The sequence below is a fragment of the Thalassophryne amazonica genome, chromosome 13 (assembly GCF_902500255.1).
Source record: "Thalassophryne amazonica chromosome 13, fThaAma1.1, whole genome shotgun sequence".
NCBI lineage: Eukaryota > Metazoa > Chordata > Actinopteri > Batrachoidiformes > Batrachoididae > Thalassophryne > Thalassophryne amazonica.
In genome coordinates, this window is record NC_047115.1 from 39,201,298 (window position 1) to 39,221,633 (window position 20,336).

The following is a 20,336-nucleotide window of genomic DNA, read 5'->3' on the forward strand; positions in this document are numbered from 1 at the left end:
GGTAACAAAAACACCATCAATAAATAAATCCCTAAAAGTCTGAATGGCCAGGTTTGACCAAATCACAAAGGTTTTGTCTGTGAGAGAGGGAGAAAAGACATGATTATTCGCAATGGGAGCATATGGAGATAAGAGCTGTAGACCAAAATAACGCCGAAATTGGGTCTAAATCTTAAGAGAGGTTTTAACTACTCTATTCTTTCTATAAGCAACAGTCGAAGATTTAATTGGCGAATACAGTAAAGCCGCGAGAGACACAGGTTTTGCCGAATTCATCTCCATAACAAGCCAGTCAGGAGAGGAAGGACCACACCGAAGCCAGGCTGTTAAGACCCTAATATTGGAAGCCCAACAGTAATACCTGAAGTTCGGCAGGGCCATCCCCCCGAGCGGCTTAGGTCTCTGTAGATATTGCCTAGACAATCTAGGAACCTTCCCCTCCCAGAGAAAATCTGAAACAAGAGAATCTACCCGACTAAAAAAGGAACTGGTTAAAAAAATCAGGACACATTGAAAAAGATACAAAAAGCGGGGGAGAACATTCATTTTAACACAATTAATTCGAGCTACCAGAGACAACTTAAGTAAGGACCAGGGCTCAAAATCTTCTTTAACTTTCAACAATAGAGGAGAAAAGTTAGTATTAAATAAGTCCTCATGTCTATGCGTAACTTGAACTCCAAGATATGTGAAACTGTCATTGGCTACCTTAAAAGGAAAGCCATGCAGGGGAAAAGCCCTAGCAGCTGAATTGATAGGAAACAATTCGCTTTTACCCAGGTTCAGCTTATACCCCGACAACCGGCCAAAGTCCGAAAGCAGCTGCAAAGCAGCAGGAATAGAATTATGCAGATCTGAAACATATAGAAGTAAGTCATCGGCGTAAAGTGAGACCTTAGCCTCCAAACTATGTCGTTGTATGCCCACAATAGTTGGACTCGAACGGAGCATGATGGCGAGCGGCTCAATAGCCAAGGTGAATAAAAGGGGACTCAATGGGCATCCCTGTCTTGTAGAGCGATGAAGGAGAAAGTACCCCGACCGAGTGTTATTAGTCCTAACTGAGACCTGTGGGTTAGAAAAAAGCAACTTAATCCAAGACAAAAAAGCTTCACCAAAACCAAACTTTTTGACCATATAAAAGAGGTAAGACCACTCAACTCGATCAAAAGCCTTTTTGGCATCGAGAGAGATTAAGGCTTCCAGAGTATTATGAGATGAGTCATTATAAATAATATTAAAAAGCCTCCTAATATTAAAAAAAGAATGTCTATTTTGAACAAACCCGGCCTGGTCTCAATGAACTACTGTGGGCAGAACACACTCAAGATGCAGAGCTAAAACTTTCGATAACAGTTTAAAGTCGACATTTAAAAGGCTTATAGGACGATAGGATGAACAACAAAGAGGGTCTTTACCTTTTTTCAGAAGAAGGGAGATGATGGCCTGATTAAGAGTCTGGGACAAGACTTCAAGAACAAAAGCCTCATTATACATTTCTAATAATAACGGTGCAAGTTTATCCCAAAACGCTTTATAAAATTCAGAGGGGTACCCATCAGGGCCTGGGCATTTTCCTCTCTGAAGAGACCGCACAGCCGCATTAAGTTCTAGCAAAGTGACAGGTCCACCCAGGTTAACAGCCGTTTCTTGATCAACAGTAGGCACATCCAATTTGGCGAAAAAGTTATTCCGGTCAGCATCCGTGGGTGTAGATTCAGACGAGTACAATAACCTATAGAATTTCTCAAAGGCAAGGTTAATCTGACAGGGATCTGTCGTCACACCTGTGTCTGTTTGAATCTGGGTAATCTGACGTGAAGCAGACACCTGACGGATTTGGTGTGCCAACAGTTTACTAGCCTTATCACCGTGTTCAAAAAATTGTGCCCCATTCTGCAACATAAGTTCTGTAGTGCGGTGGGTCATAAGTATATCAAATTCGGATTGTAGTAAAAGACGCTCTTTATACACATTTGGGGCAGCACAGGCTGCATACATATTATCAAGCTGCGCGATTTGTCATCTTAGGTTAAACAACTTCTCATTCCTTAATTTATTCTCGAAATGAATATAAGAAATTATCTCTCCTCTAATAAAAGCCTTCAGTGATTCCCAAAGAAGGGAAGCAGAGATCCCTGGTGCTCTATTTGTAGTCAGGAAAAAATCTATCTGTTTTGAAATATAGTCAGTAAAGCTAGTGTTTGAGAGAAGACGTGTGTTCAGTCGCCATAATGGACGTTCGGATGATAATGTACCTAACTTAACATTCATCAAAAGCGGGGCATGGTTAGAAAGAACAATGGCATCATATCTACACAAGGACAAGGATGGTAACAGCCTGTTATCGATAAGAAAGAGGTCAATGCGAGTGAATGTACAATGCACAGGTGAGAAGAAGGAGTACTCCCTTTTCAATGGATTAAGAAAACGCCACGCATCAGATACTGCAAACTCCTGCATAAAAGAATGAATTTTTTTCGCCGATCGAGAGAGTATGACCGGCCTGGATGAAGAACGGTCGAGTGCCAAGTCGAGCCAGCAATTAAAATCTCCGCGTAATATTAAATGATGTGTTGACATATCTGGAAGAACAGAGAAAAAGCGTCTATAGAAAGCCTCATCATCACAATTAGGAGCATAGACATTAGCTAATGTAACACGTAAATCCTTAATTGAACCCATGACAATAACATATCTACCATTGCGATCAGAAATAATCTGATCACAGACAAAAGGGACTGATTTGTGTAAAAGAATAGCTGCACCCCTGGCCTTACCAGAAAAAGATGAATGATAGATCTGGCCTACCCAGCCCGTCTTCAATTTCTGATGCTCTTGGTTCCTAAGATGAGTCTCCTGTAGAAAGATGACTCTTGCTCCCAACTGGATAAGATGATGTAATACCTTACTGCATTTGACAGGATTATTCAGCCCCTTGCAGTTAAAACTGGCAAACTGGAAGTCCTGTCCTAATAATAAAGGCATAGCAAAGTATTTAGACATATAGGTAGCAGAAACAATCTGGGCACAAACAAAGGGGTAAACAGAAAAAAAGCCAAGGAAGAGTTGGAGGTACACAACACAAAAACATAGCGAACAAACAAACCGAACATCTCGCCACAACACAAAAAGAAAAGAAAAAAAAACATAACATAGCAAACCAACAAACCGAACATCTCGCAGAAGCATCCCCCCAAATGGGATGTGCGAAGCCCACTCCCCCCACAAAATGCCTATAGCCTGACCTACAAAGGTCCTTGGAGAGATCCTAGAGAAAAAAGAAAACCCTCCATATGGAATGTAACAATTATAATAAATCTAGGTGCACAATATTGTATTTCAACAAAGATAGAAAAACAACTACTTATAATTTATAAAAGTAGCAAACACCAAGAAAAATACATAACGCTAGTAATAATAATCACAAAAAGCAAAATGGTAAAAATAAGCAAACCAAAGTGCAAACACCATACATAAAGTGCAAGGAAACCAACCTCAGCAACCAAATATGCAGCATTAGTGCAATAAAGTTACACTAATAATCCTTGGGGCAAAAAGAAAATTAACCATAACAAAATACTAAAACAAGTGTTACCCTTCAGAAAAAAGTAAATAGCAGTGTCAGTAAAGTCATAGCAATCCCCATGCATAAATGCAAAAATTTGTCCTGGACATGTCTGCCATAGAGCAGACATTCAAACAGAGTCAGGGATCACCACATTTTTGAGATTTTTTTCAACAAAATCCATGGCGAGTGATGGATCTTCAAACCTCAGATCCTTCAGGCACACCAACCACCCGTACATTATTTAGCCTCGACCGTCCTTCTAAATCCTCGCATTTCTTTGATAAGGACTCCACCAAATCTGTTAACGAAACAACAGTAGCTCCCAGGGTAGTTAGCTTGTCATCGTGGTCATTAGTCGAGCGCTCAAGGTCCGCAATAGTTCGTTCGTGTGTGGTAACTTTAGCTTCCAGCGGAGCAAGAGCAGTCGTAATCTCCCTTTTCACTGCCCCGGACACAATTTCGTCAAATTTACTCACAAGATCTGAGCGCACACCCTCCAACATCTCCTCCATGCGCTTTAGCAGACGCTCGTTAGCATCGAGTGCTGGAGCAGCCTCGGGCTCAGGCGACAGGCGCGGTTTGCTGCGGCCTACCTTCAAGATGTCGGATTTACCGCGGTTTGCCATGGTTTAATAAAGTTACCAAAACGGGTTGAGCATAAACGTCATGTAGGTACTACAATAAGCTGTAAACATTCAAAAAAAAATCTCAATAAATCGTGCTAAAAAGGTTTAAGCAGTCACATTCCTGCTGAGCTCCTGCAGACACGTCTTACATGCTTGACGCCTGCAGTCTCCCCATTGATGTGAGAGTTCTAATACATTTATTCCGCATATGACACTGACATGACCTGTGTTATGAGAGGAAGGACCACTGAAATTGCTTTTAACCTCTTAAGCCCTAGAGCCTATTTCACCAAATCACATACCCATACATTATGATTTATTTCTCAGCTTTTACAAGGTCAAAAATGCAAAAGTTTGGATCAGCTAAAAGATAGGTTCTAGGGGATGTTGTGATTGCAGTAAAAATGAAAGTAAATAATACTTGGTAGGTAAATGAGTTTTTTTTTTTTCCAAAAAAATGAATTCTGATTTATGTCTTTATTTGCTTGGTGTTTCAGCTGTGGTTAGTTGATATGTGATTGAAGTGGATACCTTTGTTGAGGAGACTTCGCTTGACATTTTGATGTATAATAAGTGTATGTTGGTTCACATGTTCAAATGTTCCAAAACAAGGCAAGTTCCGAAATTTGGGGACTCTAGGGTTTAAGAGGTTAAGGGTTTGAAATAATCGCCATAGACAGACAGACAGACTCTTTCTCTTTTTGATGAGTATAATGAAGTGACGCAGATCAAGCACCACCTATACGAAAATGTCAGCAGCAGAACGTAACTTTCAATTCTCTATATAAATAGTAAGCCCCTTCAGCTGCTCCTTTGTTTGCACTCAGGGTCGCCACAGCAAATCCAAGGTGATTTGCATGTTGAATTGGCACACGTTTTACACTGGATGCCCTTCCTGATGCATCACCGCATTGCATGGAGAAATGTGGCAGGGGTGGGATTTGAACCGGGAACCTTACACACTGAAACCAAGCACAGTAAGCATTCCGTCACCACCCCTGCTTTCCTGTTTATGTCCTCACACAGATGTGGAGCAGCGTTATGGTGTCACTGTGTCACTTGCATCCATTGATGTTTGTCACGTTTTAATTTTGCGCACTTACCAAAGTCACTGGCACAGAAATGCTCCATGATGTTGTCCGCTTTCAGCTCATTGTCACACGGAGGACACACTTTTGACACTAAGGAGACAGAAAGATGACACAGCATCAGCCGGGTTGCAGCATAAAGATGTCATTGCAGCGAGCAAATGGCCAAGCTGACCGTCAAGTACAGTCAGGGAAGCCAAAGCTGTGTCAATTGAAGCACTTATTTCGATCCCCTCTCCTCTTGTCAGAGTCAATTTGCTGTTGGAGGAATACATAGTCCAGCAGGCTGACTGTTTGTACTGCAGTTATAGTGGAAAAAAACAACAACGCTGTTTTATTCTGGCCGTTGTATATTTTGGTGGCGCAGGCGTGGTCTTGGTTGCTCAGAAAGGTAAATGCTGCAGCAAGAGGTGAACATGATGAAAAGTGATTCAGTGCACAGCGAGTACGTAGGCCACACAGCAACCGCACATTGTGAAACAGCAAGTGGAGTTTAACTCGAGATTTATGGTGGTGCCTCCTCAGCTAAATGCATGTTTCAGTGACTTTGATTAAATTTCTTTTTTCATTATTATTGCATGCAACCACAGTGGAAGCACAACGTGAGTCCGATACATTATTGCATTTGCTCCAAAACATGCAGTGAAAGTGGTTGGCGGTTAAATGGTTTTTGCAGCATGAAACAAAGAAAATAAACTTGGCGGGGAAAAAGTGGAATGGACGAAAAAAGTGTCAATCATCATAACAATGTGACCCAATTAAACATTGTCTTCAAAGCTTTTAATAATGCATGAGAAATTTGACTTTTCCTCTCACTTCCACCACACACTTGCTATAATTGCTTGCAAACTCATTTCATTCTCATTGTTTCTCCCTGTTGCTCACACACACACACACACACACACACAAATAGAGAACCACAAAAAAAACCATGCTGCCTTGCAATTCTCTCCAAAGCCTCTTCAATATAAAACTTTATTATGACAATTACAATCTAATCCCCATGTAATCCCAGCAGGGTTGGTTCTAGCTCTACCCATCTGATGTCAGTCGACTGATCCACAGAACGGAGCCGTGGGCCAATTAACAGTACAAAGCACAATATTTGAGAATGATGTGGCTGTGGCAGGTATATAAAAAAAGAATCTTTCGTCACCACAAGTAATCCAACATGGCAGAGTGACATGGTTCGAGAAAACAACACAGAACTTCTGTTGCGTAAGGAGCCTTTTAGATTGTCCAGACCACTGCAGTAATCAAAAAGACTCCTTTTTCAGGCACACATGCACAGGACAAGCCAAGCCCATTCCAACGCAGGCCCCTGAGTTAAATGTCAGGGGTCAAAGGTTATCAGCCCAGCCCACACTGCCGTGTCTGGGTAGATAATGAGCAGGGTCAAAGTTTAGCATACTTTGTTGCTTGGGTCATGAGGAGTTGAACGCCCTCCCCACAACCATCGCTAAGTGTGCGTACGTATCATCAGGAGCTGAGCCATGTTCTTGTGGTGTAACTGCCAGTTTCTACTCCTCTAAGGGTTCCCATGCTTTCCCAAGTGGGAGACCCGTAAGGGCCCACGGGGTCAGGCCTCTAATTGTCTGGCGCTGACATGACGACTGAGACAAGGGCGCGATCCACGAGAGGCCAAAACTCCTCCAGATTTGTCCTTTTTGAATGATTCCCTTGAAACTCCTGTGTCTTATTCGGACTCGGTGGTAATTCATTCTGGCTTCACACGGGTGGTATTTTGGCTGGAGGCCCAGTTGTGCTGATGCCAGACCATGTGTCAGGAGAAAGCAGCCCCTACACGAAATCCAGTCCAGCATGGACCATAAACCCCCATTTGGATACTGCTGAAAAATCAATTAAGCAATGGTTGCCTTCACCACCATCGGGTCTCCAGCAGCACAACTGCTACGTGACTTCATTTTTTAAGGTATGACACTGAGTCAGAAATGTGTTTGCCGTTAAAGGAATTATTTCACTTGACAGTTGCTACCAGCTGCTGGCTGGTTACTTAAAGGCAAATACATTAATGTTGCTTTGACAGTTTTAAATATAATAATTTTGTCTGAGTTGTTACCCTTCCGAATTGAGCCAAGTTGAAAAGCATACTATTGGGAATATGAGATGATGGGAGAAGAGTGAGGAGGGAGGTGAACTGTTGGAAACACAGTTAATCTTCAAACTGAGCGAGCGTGGAAATGAAACATCCAATAATTTAGCTACACACACTTACTGCAGCTCTGAGATTATTATCCCATTCTCTATATCTCTCTGTGGTGGTTATTTACTTTACCTCTTTGAATATCTTCTCACCTAATAGTTTATGTGATTGGAACTTGGGACGATGGTACAGTGCTGCATTTTTACCTTGGTTTGGTTTGCTTTCACGTGGTAATATTTCCAAGCAAACCAAAGTATGGAAGGAAAAAGTGGCCACCTGAGCCCACTATAAATGAGGTCGACATGGAAGTGCAGTATCTTGACTGACCACTTGAGGCTGGCTCCAAAACAGAGCACTTTCCCATAGGACTCCATGTTAAAATGTCCAACTTTAGAGCAGAAATAAACGTTTATAGCCTGGTACAAAAACAGTTTGGGTCTCTTTCCACAGTTTCTGCCATGACAACTGTATGGGGGTGAATTTTTTTAACATATTATTCTAAGTTGCTTTAAGCCATAAAGTTCTGTATAAGTGGGGCGTGGTCACTTTGAGTGACAGCTGGCAGCTGCTGAGCGGAGCATCTCTGTGTCTCATCTTTAGCTCAGTGTCCGCTCGATGCGGCTGGTCATGGAGGCTCGTCTGCTTGTTTGGAGTATTTTATTACAAACACCTGGAATATTATCACAACGTCCCAACAGATGAGACGCCTATGTTGCAGTAGAGTTTCACTGAGTGAAACTCTTGTCAGATTTAATGTTGTATCCTAATGATGTTAGCACTTTTAGCAGCTGCTGGTAGCTTCAGCTATTAGATCCCCTTAATGCACGATTACTGAGAAAATATGCAGCTCGTAACTTTTAATATCTACAGCAAAGTAAACCATTATGAGAACTACTGCACAGTCCCCAAAAATATGATTTAATAAACATCTGAACTCAGATTAATAGGCTTGGACTCTAATTCAGGGGCGTGTTCAGGAGTCTTTCATCATGCTGCACCCACGCTCCAACCCTTTATGCATTAATGTACAGAACATAGTCCAGACACTGGCTTCATTTTGATTTTCCATTTCAATTAGTTTTCATTTATATAGCGCTAAATCACAACAAAGTTGCCTCAAGGCGCTTTACACAAGTAAGGTCTAACCTTACCAACACCCACAGCAATACCCACAGGTGATAGTGGTAAGGAAAAACTCTGATGATTTGGGGAAGAAACCTCAAGCAGACCAGACTCAAAGGGGTGACCCTCTGCTTGGGCCATGCTACATAAATTACAGAACAATTCACAAATATACAGGAAATGTTGCCAGTGTACAGGACAGGATGGTTTCAGAAACAGACACCACACCCATCTCTGGAAGGAGGCGCACCTCAAACAGAGAGGAAAAAAAAAGAGAATCAGGCATCAGAAAAACAACAAATACAGTATAATTTGTCATCATTAAGCAACAAGAAGAACAAAAGAAATACCAAGGTGATTGCTGGCCACTAGGCTTAAGCTTCACTTAAAGACTAAGAATTTAGATAAGGTTGAGGCCGCGGGCCCTTTCGTATGCTACCCACATGAAAGGGAACATAAGTGCACAGTTGGCCCAAGAGTGGGCCATAGGTCCTTAAACAGTTTTATTGGTATAGGAACAAAGTCGTCAGCAGCACGCCTAGTCAGATACTATCAAATTCTGCAAATCTAGGTAATACCTCAGTCATGGCAACCCACCTCAATAGCAGGGTGAAGTGACTGGGTTAAGGCATGCTGGGATATGTTTAACCTAATGTCTTCTATTTTCTTCTCAAAGTAATCCAAGAAATCTTGTGCTGTAAAAGGAGAGCGATTTACGGGTGGTTGTCCATGAATAAGCATTGCCACCGTGTTGAACAAGAACTTTGAGTTATGTTTGTTTTTGTTGATCCAATTAGAGTAATAGGTCCGCTTTGTAGCCAGCAAAGCATGCTTATAGTCTAAGATAGCATCACACCATGCAAGATGGAATACTTCCATTCTAGACCTCTAGCCTTATGCTTGAGGTCACGCAAGTAATCACTGAACCAAGGTGACTCTGTTTTTTGGGGGAGGGCGTAGTTTTAATAAAGGTGGCACAATCATGTCGAGGGTAGTTTTGAGTGCTGAGTTTACGAGTAAACTATCCACAAGACTGTCTACTGACTGGGTGTTTTCCAAACATGACCAGGGCCCAGGGTATTTCCACTAATGTGCTTTGAGTCCTGAATGCACTGCTGAAATCCTAATGCAGCCACAATTTCCATAAATGATTTGTAGAGGGTATCTCAAGGCTTATTTATATGAATGTTGAAGTCACCAATAATCAGAGTGTTATCTGCACTAGTTGGTTCAGAGTATGGGCCAAGGGGCCTATATACAGTGACAAAATAATATTTTTATTCTTCTGACCTTGGCAATACATAGCATCATAGGCAGAGCAGAGAATCAGATGCTCAAGCGAGTTACATTTGTGACCCCTCAACAGCTAATAAGCTAAACCTAGATTTAGAAATAAGAGCAACACCCCTTCCTTGCTTTGCATCATGAGGGACGTGACTAAACGTGTATGCTGGTGGGCAGGCCTCATTTAAGGGGAGGACAGCTGTAGGTTTAAGCCAGGTTTCACATAACCCAATCATATCTAAGTGATGATCCACAATTAGATCATTAATCAACAATTATTTTGAGGACAGTGATCTTATGTTAATGAGACCCAGACTAAGGATCTCAGTGGGGTTGACAGTTGGACTGTTTGGATTTAGGGGTGGTTCCAGAGTAGCATAAGATTCCTGGAAGTAGGTTTCGGTTTGTGACATTCCACGTGGGTTGGAGGTAGCAGACACAAAATTTTTGATATTGCTGGAACAGCGGACGGGCCATCCTCAATTTCAGCATCATCCAGTGTAGTAATGGGCATTAAGTTTGCAAAGCACATCCCTCTTTGATTTTTATGGACATGTCTATGGACACAGGCCACAGTCTCAAGTTGATGAATTTCCCTCCCTGGCAGACAAACTGTACTATCACCATAGTGGATTTTCTGCACTAATTTCCCAGCTAAGCTAACGTATTCCACACCTACATTTGTCATAGGTCTAAAGGCTCGGTCCCACCGAGTGAAGAAGAAGTGAAGAAGGAGCCACGCACCCTGTTTTTTTTGTTTTGTTTCGTGAGCTATCGTGGCAGTATAGCGGCTCAGAGTGGCTCTTAGAGGCATTATCTTCAGTTAACAAGGCTCCTCTCTGAGCGTGGCGCTAATTTCAAGATGTTCAAAATTTAGCAACAGCAGCGTGGCGCAGTTTGTGTTTGAGTTACTACGACAGCTTAGAGGCATTTGCGTGGTGATTACGAGTCTGCTAAAAGCCCATTATCCGTGTGCCTGGAAGTTACGCAGGACCCGAGAGGCTATTTTTGGAACGGCTCTCCTCTTGCGCACACAATTGCACCTGCTCTGTGCGCTGAGCTCTATATAAATAATGTAATCATTTTCTGCCAAACCTTGGATGCTGAAAACACCTCTAATCACTTCTGGAATCACAGAGGACTGTTTCATCTGGACGCTTTTTTTTTCCTCTCTTTCCTGCTCCATGTGGAATATATTTTGAACATCTTAAGGTAACTATTTTTAATGTTTTTATAGCTTGATAACATCACGCTACACAGCACTGCGTGGCTCATTCGTGGCTCATACGTGGCTCATGTGTGGATTAGCATGGCTTAGCATGGCTGATACGAGCCATTCGAGGCTCTAATGACCTGTCGGTCGTGGCTTCTACGTGGCACGTGTAGAGTACAGAGAGGCACCTTAGTAGTGGATACGTGTTAAGCCTCGATCCCACCGAATAATGAAGGCTGAAGAAGGAGCCACGCATGGGTGTGGGGTGTTTATTTGAAGAATGACCCACGTTTTCATCTTAACACGTATCCACTCTGAAGGTGCCACTATGTGCCTCTCTGTACCCCGCATGTGCCGCGTAGCAGCCTCTAGTGAGCCACGACCGACCTGTCATTACAGCCTCGAATGGCTCGCATCAGCCACACTAAGCTACGTAGTGCCATGATAGCGCCATGATAACGCCATGTTGGCGCACGCTAAGGCGTGAGTTTGGTCCAAACCTCCAGCCCTCCCACACCTGGTCCCTTTAAAGTGTGGGTTTTCAATTCACAGATTCACAGCAGCATTTAAAGATGTCCCTTCTTTTTTTTTAACACAGTCCAAAAATAGACACTCACTTGTGCGCTGTGCGCCAGGCTGCAGTCCACCTGTAATGCACCAGACCAGCTAGACCCAAACCACGGGTTCCTGGAGAGCCGCCTCTGTGCTCCTCGCTGGCTCCGCAGCTCTCTGGCTTTTTTTTTTTTTTTTTGCGGCTTTAAACACACAAAACTTTATGTTTGTCCGTTTATTTCTGCAAAATCGCTCTTTTGCGCGCGCGCTGCTGTTGTCCTTTCATGGACAGCCGCCTCTCTGCTCTTTCTGGCTTCCGTTCCATCCGTGGCTTGCTGGCTTTATTTTTAAACTGGCTTTAAGCACAATCATTTTTACAACGTGATTCCACTTTAACTTTGTGTTCGTCTGTTTATTTCTGCAAAAGCGCTCTTTTGTGCGCTGTGCCGTTCTGCATATAGAATGAGGTGGCCGTTTTATTATATACACCTGTGGATCATTTTCAATATATATATATTTCTTTATTTCTTTCGCAGCTTACAAGTCACCATGATACAACTTTTAACTTTTTGTGTCTTCAAAATCGCTCTTTTGCGTGCTCTCCACCTGTGTTGCTGCACAGCTCCTGCTCTTAGCTGCTACACTGGAGTTATTATCTTCCATGGCTTTAAACACACATCCACTTTCACGCAGTCACCCAAATTTTAACTTTGTGTTTGTCCAATATTGACTGAAATATCACTCTTTTGTGAGCTGGCGTTCTGTGTAAAATGCTCGTTTGAAGCGTGATGAGGTGTCACTACTGCCTCAGTGCGCACACACAGCGGAGCTCATGTGATACATTAATTCCAGAAGTGATTACAGGTATTTTCGGCATCAAAGGTTTGACAGAAAATGATTAATCTGCTACAAAATAATTATTTTATATAGAGTCCAGCGCACAGAGCAGGTGGAATTTGGTGCGCAGAGGAGACCCGCTCCAAAAATAGCCTCTCAGGTCTTGCTTCAGTGCGCACACACAGTGATCCATTAACAAGATATTAAATCAACATACTTTTACATACAACAGACATCAACATACAGACATACTTTTATAGCAAGGAACTGTTTTATCAAGCTATAAAAAACATTAAAAATAATTACCTTAAGCTGCTCAAAATACATCCCATGTTGTGTGTTGGGGGTGTGGCTGGATGTTTTGGTGTTCTTTTCTTTTCTTTGCTCTTTAGGTGGCATGAGAACTGATTTGTCTGTGGAGAAGGTGCTGGCTGAAGAATCCTCACCCTCATCAACATCATGTGTAGCACCTGTGACTGGTGCTCACATGCAACCTTAAAGACTTTCAGCTGAAGCAGATAATTGGATGGCGTTCTGCATTTAAGGCATGTGTGATTCAAGCAGAACTGCCGGGAACTCGACCTTGTGATGTCCGTTTGTGAGACGCTGAGGACCGCGCCTGGGTTTGACACATCAAGCCCGTGAAGCAAGGAAGGGTGAGGACACTTGCTGTCAGCACACATTAAAGGTGATTAAGTGTTTGATTAATTGTTGATAGTAACTTGGTGTTTTGTTACGCAGTATACTGGAATTGTGATGAGAATTGTGCAGCTTGCTTCTCACTGCTGTGGCGTGCAGGATAAGTGATCCTCCACTTGTTGTGAGAAGCTGCTCATTTGCATAAAGTTAAAAAATACAGACCTGAATGTGTTGCTGATAGTGTGTGTCTTTTGAAAGATATTGTTGTAACTGCTGACTTACCTCACCTCTTCTTTGCTTCACAGAGAGTCAGTTTGTCGTGTCCACCTGGGGGGTGTTTGTCTGATGGTAGTGGGTCCAGGAACGCCGGGCTTCTATCCTTTGGGCGCTTAAGAGCGTGCCAACAGTCACTCCACCAGAAGGACGTTCCTTTAGTTTTGTACACATTATTATGCACAGGTGAAAAATAAATTGTTTCTGTTGTTGGAACCGCTTTCTGGTTATTTTTAGCGCTGGGTTCTGTCTGACGCAGGTCCGCTCCTCAACTCGCGTCGACACATAACAGTAGTTCCCGGCCATTCCATAATGGACCCAGCGGCAGAAGCGGTTCCTTTTGCCAAAAAAGTTCAAGAACACTTGGAGAAAATATGGGAGCAATTACAGCATCTCGCAAACCAAATTAAACAAACAGACGCCCGTGTTACGGAGCTTGCAGCGCAAGCCGCTCTGCTTCCTGCTGCTCCAGCTGCGGCATCATCGATACTAGTGCAGATAACTCCGTCACCCAGAGATTCGGCGTCCGAACCGATTGTTTGTCGTCCGGAGCCTTGTGCGGTGATGCAATGTTCTCTGATTTCTGCTCAGTCAGGTTGGAGCGCCGCAGCTTTACGAGGAATGTTTGTAGATGGGTTAAATGAGTCATTAAAAGACGAGCCGGCAGTCCGTGACGAGCCAAACGATTTAGATGAGCTAATATCGTTGGTGATTCGTCTAGATGATCGGATGAAGGAGCGTGGACGCGAGAGAGGACGCCCATCAGAGCGGGTTTTTTCGTCTCGGGGCTTTCCCCGACACAGATCTGGGCCGCCTCTTCTTCGCCCCACTGAAGCTCCTCCGACGGGACCTCTGGCTCCTCCTGTTGACGAGCCCATGCGGCTCGGACCAGCAGAGATTACTGTATTGCCCCGACATGTAAGCGTCAAGAGAAATAATGGTGACGTATCTCCAAGTGTTCTGGGACAGGCAAAATAACACACATAAAAAAATTAAAAAAAATCTAGCACGAGTAAATGTTTTGTTTTCTTTAAATAGGGGTTATAATTGTATGGGGAGTCAGAGGCGTATCTGGTGGAGTGATTGTTAGGCAGTTAGAAGTCCGCCTGGGCTCACTTAATTGTTAATTTTTCTGTGTTTTTAGGTATTTTCTGTTTGGGTTGTTGGGTCGTTTATTTGTTGTTTTTTTATTTCTCTACATCCCTAACCCCAACCTCATTTGCCCCAAGACCGGTTGTCTTGGGGTTGTGGGGTGGTGCAGGTTGGTCACGCTGAGCATTCTCAGAAGACCTCTGCACCTAGGGGGGGGGGGGGGTGTTAGAGGCGTTTTTCTTGGTTTGGTTAGGGCCCGGTTCCACTCCAGCCTCGGTGAGCCTTTGTACCGTTCGTCATTGGTGTTGCCGGGGTGTGGTGCAGCGGAGACTTACCTCAGTCGGAGGGGTGGGCCGATCTGTTGCCGTTCACCATTTCGGTAGTTCCACCCCTCCCGAGAGGCTGGGGTATGGTCGAGTTGGGGCACCGGACATATTTCCGGTTCTCTGCTGCGCCTTGGGGTTGGAGCTGGGTTAGTTTTTTTCCTGTTCCTTCTCCGGCTTAATGTTTTGAGCCGTTCGCCAAAGTTGAGCCAGCCGAGGGGCTCTGGGAGGGACCCGGGGTCTTTCGGGGTACCGGGAGGGTAACAGGGTTTACGGTCGTTTATATCCCCCCGGGGTTGTTTTTGGTAGTCCTCCGCGGGGTTGATTTTTGATTTTGTTCTGTTTCCTTCCGGGTTCCACCTCCAGGGTTGATGGGACGGTCCTCTGGGGGGGAATTGGCTTGGGGCCAACTAGCCAAGTGTGACCGGGTCTGGGGTTCCGGGGTTGTGGGGAGGGTACCTCCTGGGGTTGATGGTACGGTCCTCTGGGGGGCGCCGTTTGCTCCATGTACACCTGGGGACCTTTGTGGGATTATGGTTCTGGCTGTTCCTCCTGGAACTGGCGATGAAGGCCTTCTGGGGGGGGTTGGGCTCTGCAGGTCATTCTGGGGGGGTTGTTTGTTGTTTTTCTTTTATGCATTTACGTTTGTATTGTGTTGTGGGGCTGTGTTGGGTTTTTGCGTTTGGGAGTTTTTCTTTTCTTCCCGGGGTTTGATGGGACGGTCCCCTGGGAGGTTTGGGTGGGTTTTATGTTTTTTTTCTGTGTGTTGAATTGTACTGGGGAATGTTTTGGGCTTTTGTTGATTCCAGCCGGCCTTCCAGCTGCGGTGCCTGTCCTGCTGTCTGTGGTGGACCTTAGGAGCGTGGTGCTGTCTGCTTCCTGACGTGGACCCCGGAGGGAGGTGCTGTTCTCGGGCCTGGTCTGTTCGGTCGCCGGGAGGCTTCCCGTTGATGGGGGGGTACTGTTGTGTGTTGGGGGGGTGTGGCTGGATGTTTTGGTGTTCTGTTCTTTTCTTTGCTCTTCAGGTGGCATGAGAACTGATTTGTCTGTGGAGAAGGTGCTGGCTGAAGAATCCTCACCCTCCTCACCATCATGTGTAGCACCTGTGACTGGTGCTCACATGCAACCTTAAAGACTTTCAGCTGAAGCAGATAATTGGATGGCGTTCTGCATTTAAGGCATGTGTGATTCAAGCAGAACTGCCGGGAACTCGACCTTGTGATGTCCGTTTGTGAGACGCTGAGGACCGCGCCTGGGTTTGACACATCGAGCCCGTGAAGCAGGAAGGGTGAGGACACTTGCTGTCAGCACACATTAAAGGTGATTAAAGTGTTCGACTAATTGTTGATAGTAACTTGGTGTTTTGTTACGCAGTATACTGGAATTGTGATGAGAATTGTGCAGTTTGCTTCTCACTGCTGTGGCGTGCAGGATAAGTGATCCTCCACTTGTTGTGAGAAGCTGCTCATTTGCATAAAGTTAAAAATACAGACCTGAATGTTTGCTGTAGGTGTGTCTTTTGAAAGATATTGTTGTAACCTGCTGACTTACGTCACCTCTTCTTTGCTTCACAGAGAGTCAGTTTTGTCGTGTCCACCTGGGGGTGTTTGTCTGATGGTAGTGGGTCCAGGAACGCCGGGCTTCTATCCTTTGGGTGCTTAAGAGCGTGCCAACAGTCACTCCACCAGAAGGACGTTCCTTTAGGTTTGTACACATTATTATGCACAGGTGAAAAATAAATTGTTTCTGTTGTTGGAACCCGCTTTCTGGTTATTTTTAGCGCTGGGTTCTGTCTGACGCAGGTCCGCTCCTCAACTCGCGTCGACACATAACATCCCACATGGAGCAGGAAAGAGAGGAAAAAAAGTGTCCAGATGAAACAGTCCTCTGTGATGCCAGAAGTGATTAGAAGTGTTTTCATCATCCAAGGTTTGGCAGAAAATGATTACTCCACTACAAAATATATAGAGTCCAGCGCACAGAGCAGGTGCAATTGTGTGTGCAAGTGGAGGAGCCGCTCCAAAAATAGCCTCTCAGGTCCTGCGAAGGTGCCAGGCGCACGGATAATGGACTTTTTTGCAGACTCGTAAGCACCACGGAAATGCCTCTAAGCCATCGCAGTAACTCGAACACAAACTGCGCCACGCTGTTGTTGCTAAATTTTGAACATCTTGAAATTAGCGCCACGCTCAGAGAGGAGCCTCGTTAACTGAAGATAATGCCTCTAAGAGCCACTCTGAGCCACTATAATGCCACGATAGCTCACGAAACAAAAAAAAAAACAGGGTGCATGGCTCCTTCTTCAGTCCTTCTTCACCTCGGTGGGACCGAGGCTTTAGATGAAAACATGGGTCATTCTTTGAATAATCACTCCACACCCATACGTGGCTCCTTCTTCAGCCTTCATTATTCGGTGGGGACCGAGGCTTTACAGGGCCTCTAATCACCTGGTCTGTGGCCTGCTGTACAATCCTAATGTTACCCTCCCTGTAGAGCTCTATCTATGTTCACAGACAAAATTGAGGCGCCTTCACCAGTAGGGGTGAAGGCACCGCATCTTGCGGGTCTCTATAAAAATGCATGACCGTCACACATGATTTGTCCATTATATACGAGTTATACACAATCTGAAATTTATGTAATACTTCATACGAAAGCCTTTGTTGGTAATGACAGCTTCAGGACATCTGTATGGAGAAACTAGTTGCTCAGGTGTGATTTTGGCCCAATCTTCTACAAAAACAGTCTTCAAATCTTGAAGGATCTCTGGAACCCTTCTACAAAATCTGATCTTTAGTTCTTTCCATAGATTTTCAAGTCAGGTGATTGGGTGGACCATTCGCACAGCTTTATTTTCTTCTCTGAAATCATTTGAGCGTTTTCTTGGCTGTGTGTTTGGGTTCACTGTTTTGATGAAATGTCCACCCCCATTTCATCATCTTGGTAGAGGGAACAGATTTTTATCAAGAATATCTTGGTGTATATTTTTCCATTCATCCTTTCTTCAATTACATGATGTTTGCCAGTGCCGTATGCTGAAAAACAGCCTCATACCATGATGTTCCCACCTCCAAAGTTCACTGTTGGTATGGTTTTTTGGGGCGATGTGCAGTGTCATTTGACCTCCAAACATGATGTATCTCATCGCATCCAACGATTTTCAATTTAGTCTCATCGGCCGGACTGTATTCTCCCGGTATTTCATAGGCTTCTAAGTGTTGTTCAGCAAACGTTCACTGAGTTTGGGATCTTGTGTGGTGAGCAGGCATACAGGTCATGGTGGGTTGAGTGCATTACTTCTTGTTTACTTTAACACAATTGTACCTGCTAATTCCAGGTCTTTTTGAAGCGGCATTTAGCAACTCTTCTGATAATTCTTTTTGCTCCTTTGTCAATTATCTTGGGAAGAGCACCTGGTCGTGTCAGTTTATGGGCAATTATGCCTTCCCACTTGTGGATTTAGGCTCCAACAGTGTTCACTGGAACATTCAGAAGTTTAGAATTCTTTCTGTAACCAATGCCATCAGTATGTTTTACGACAAGGTTGACAAGCTCTTCAGAGAGCGATTTGCTTTTACCCATCATGAGATGTTTTTTGTGTGACACCTTAGTAATGAGATGCCTTTTTATAGGCCATCATTTAGGACTGAACCATCTAATATTAATTTGTACTGACAAGGGTAAGGATTGCTTTCTAATTACTGATAGATTTCAGCTGCTGTCTTTTTGCCGCCTCCCTTTTTGTTCACATGTTCAATATTTTTTCCAATGTCATTCACGTTATTACACATAGCTTAATTTATGCACATCTATGGTTTGTGTATGTGTGAATTACTGTGTTGTTCCCAACATCTGGTGAAAATGTCATGTCAGTAGCACCTTTACAAATATATTTACTGAGAAATGTTGTTGCATTACATACTTATTTCACAGGAATTACACACCAGGTACAATTATTTTAGGATACATTGTGTGCCTCAAGGAAACACATTGTGCTAAATAGGCAATAATTAATTTCACCACATTGGCTAAGCAATAAGTTAGCCTCGTGCTAGCTCAGCCACATGTTAACCTGCTGTCCCCAACTCATTTGTCAAATGATGTGTTTAGGTTCTGGGTTTGCATTAGTGATGGAATACTCGATTCCTTTTGCTGACTCGAGTTTGTATGAGTCACTCACTAAAGTGAATCAGGTTTTCAAGTCACTTGAGTCCGTCACGCAGAGTGTGCACCACGGAATGTACAAACAAGTTCTAAACAACTCCAAAGCAAAATAGTTATTTTTCTTACTTGAAGAATGGGTTAGGGTTAGGGTTAGCAGCAAGGTGGCTAGGAGGAAGAGTGTGTGAGCTGTGAGATGGAGGTACTGGGTCAGTCAGTTGTACTTTTCTGTATCAGCCTGTGATACAGCCTCTGCTCGGGGCAGAAAGGAGATGAGGCAGGGGAGTTTAGTTGAAATAATAAACAGAGTCAATGCTTTCAGCCACAGCACTAATATAGCAATTAGCTTAATACATTTACGCAGTTGCAGTTAGAATAACAGTTGTGTGGCATGTCTCCTCTTTACAGTTAGCTGACGGTAGCAACTAACTGCAACAAGTAATTCCCGAGCCAGTAAAAAGAATCTTGAGTTTTGAACGATACAGTCATCAATTGCACATCACTAGTTTGCATCGTGTTGGCAGCTTTGCGTGTCCATGGAGATGCTAATGTCACAGCTATTGCTAGCTTCACTAGGTTTCCTGGCAACTTTTAACATTTCACTGTAGCACAGACTATTGAAAATTCTTCAGCTGTTCTCTGTAAGGAGTCATTTTATGCATTGCTTTACATTTTTGTGGCATTTCATAGGCTGTGCACAGTTGTGGTTTTTCTATTAAAAAAAAAAAAAAATCACTCACACATGCCTGTATTCAAGACAACCAGCAAATCATTCTGTGGTGTCTTTTCAGAGCAAAATAAATGTATGACATGCATTATTCATATTTGGTTAATGTTTTGGTCCATCAGTTGACTTTGCCACCACAAAGAAAATGCTCTGGAGGCCACTTCATCTCATGGGTCTTAATCCAGTTGCTTGGCTTGCACCCCAATGCATTGCTGCGTTCTCACCTCTGCCCAAGAAAATTGCACCAAGTTGGAAACAAGCCAGTTTTAACAGGACTAAAAGTGCTAGCATGAAAACACCCTTCAGCTGATTATACATTTTACATGGCATCCTTTCCCTGTCTACAGCGCTGTCCGGAAAGTATTCACAGCGCTTCACAGTTTTCTACATTTTATGTTACAGCCTTATTCCAAATGGATGAAATTCATTTTTTCCCCTCAAAATTCTACTAACAACACCCCATAATGACAACATGAAAAAAGTTTTTTTTTTTAATTTTTGCAAATTTATAAAAATAAAAACCATCACAGGTACATAGTATTCACACCCTTTGCTCATTATTTTTTGATGCACCTTTGATAGCAATTACAGCCTCAAGTCTTCTTGAATATGGATAGCCTACAAGCTTGGCACACCTAATCTTTGGGCAGTTTTGCCCATTCTC

At 43.6% G+C, this 20,336-nt stretch overlaps 1 protein-coding gene across 1 annotated transcript in view; it reads right to left on the reverse strand.

Annotated features, from left to right (window-relative positions):
* The window catches only part of sfrp5 (secreted frizzled-related protein 5), a 60,271-nt gene that overhangs the window by 25,652 nt on the left and 14,283 nt on the right, over window positions 1–20,336 (reverse strand). Inside the window, 1 exon segment of the mRNA XM_034184778.1 lies at window positions 5,301–5,378. Within this exon segment, the coding sequence (XP_034040669.1) occupies window positions 5,301–5,378 (78 nt within the window).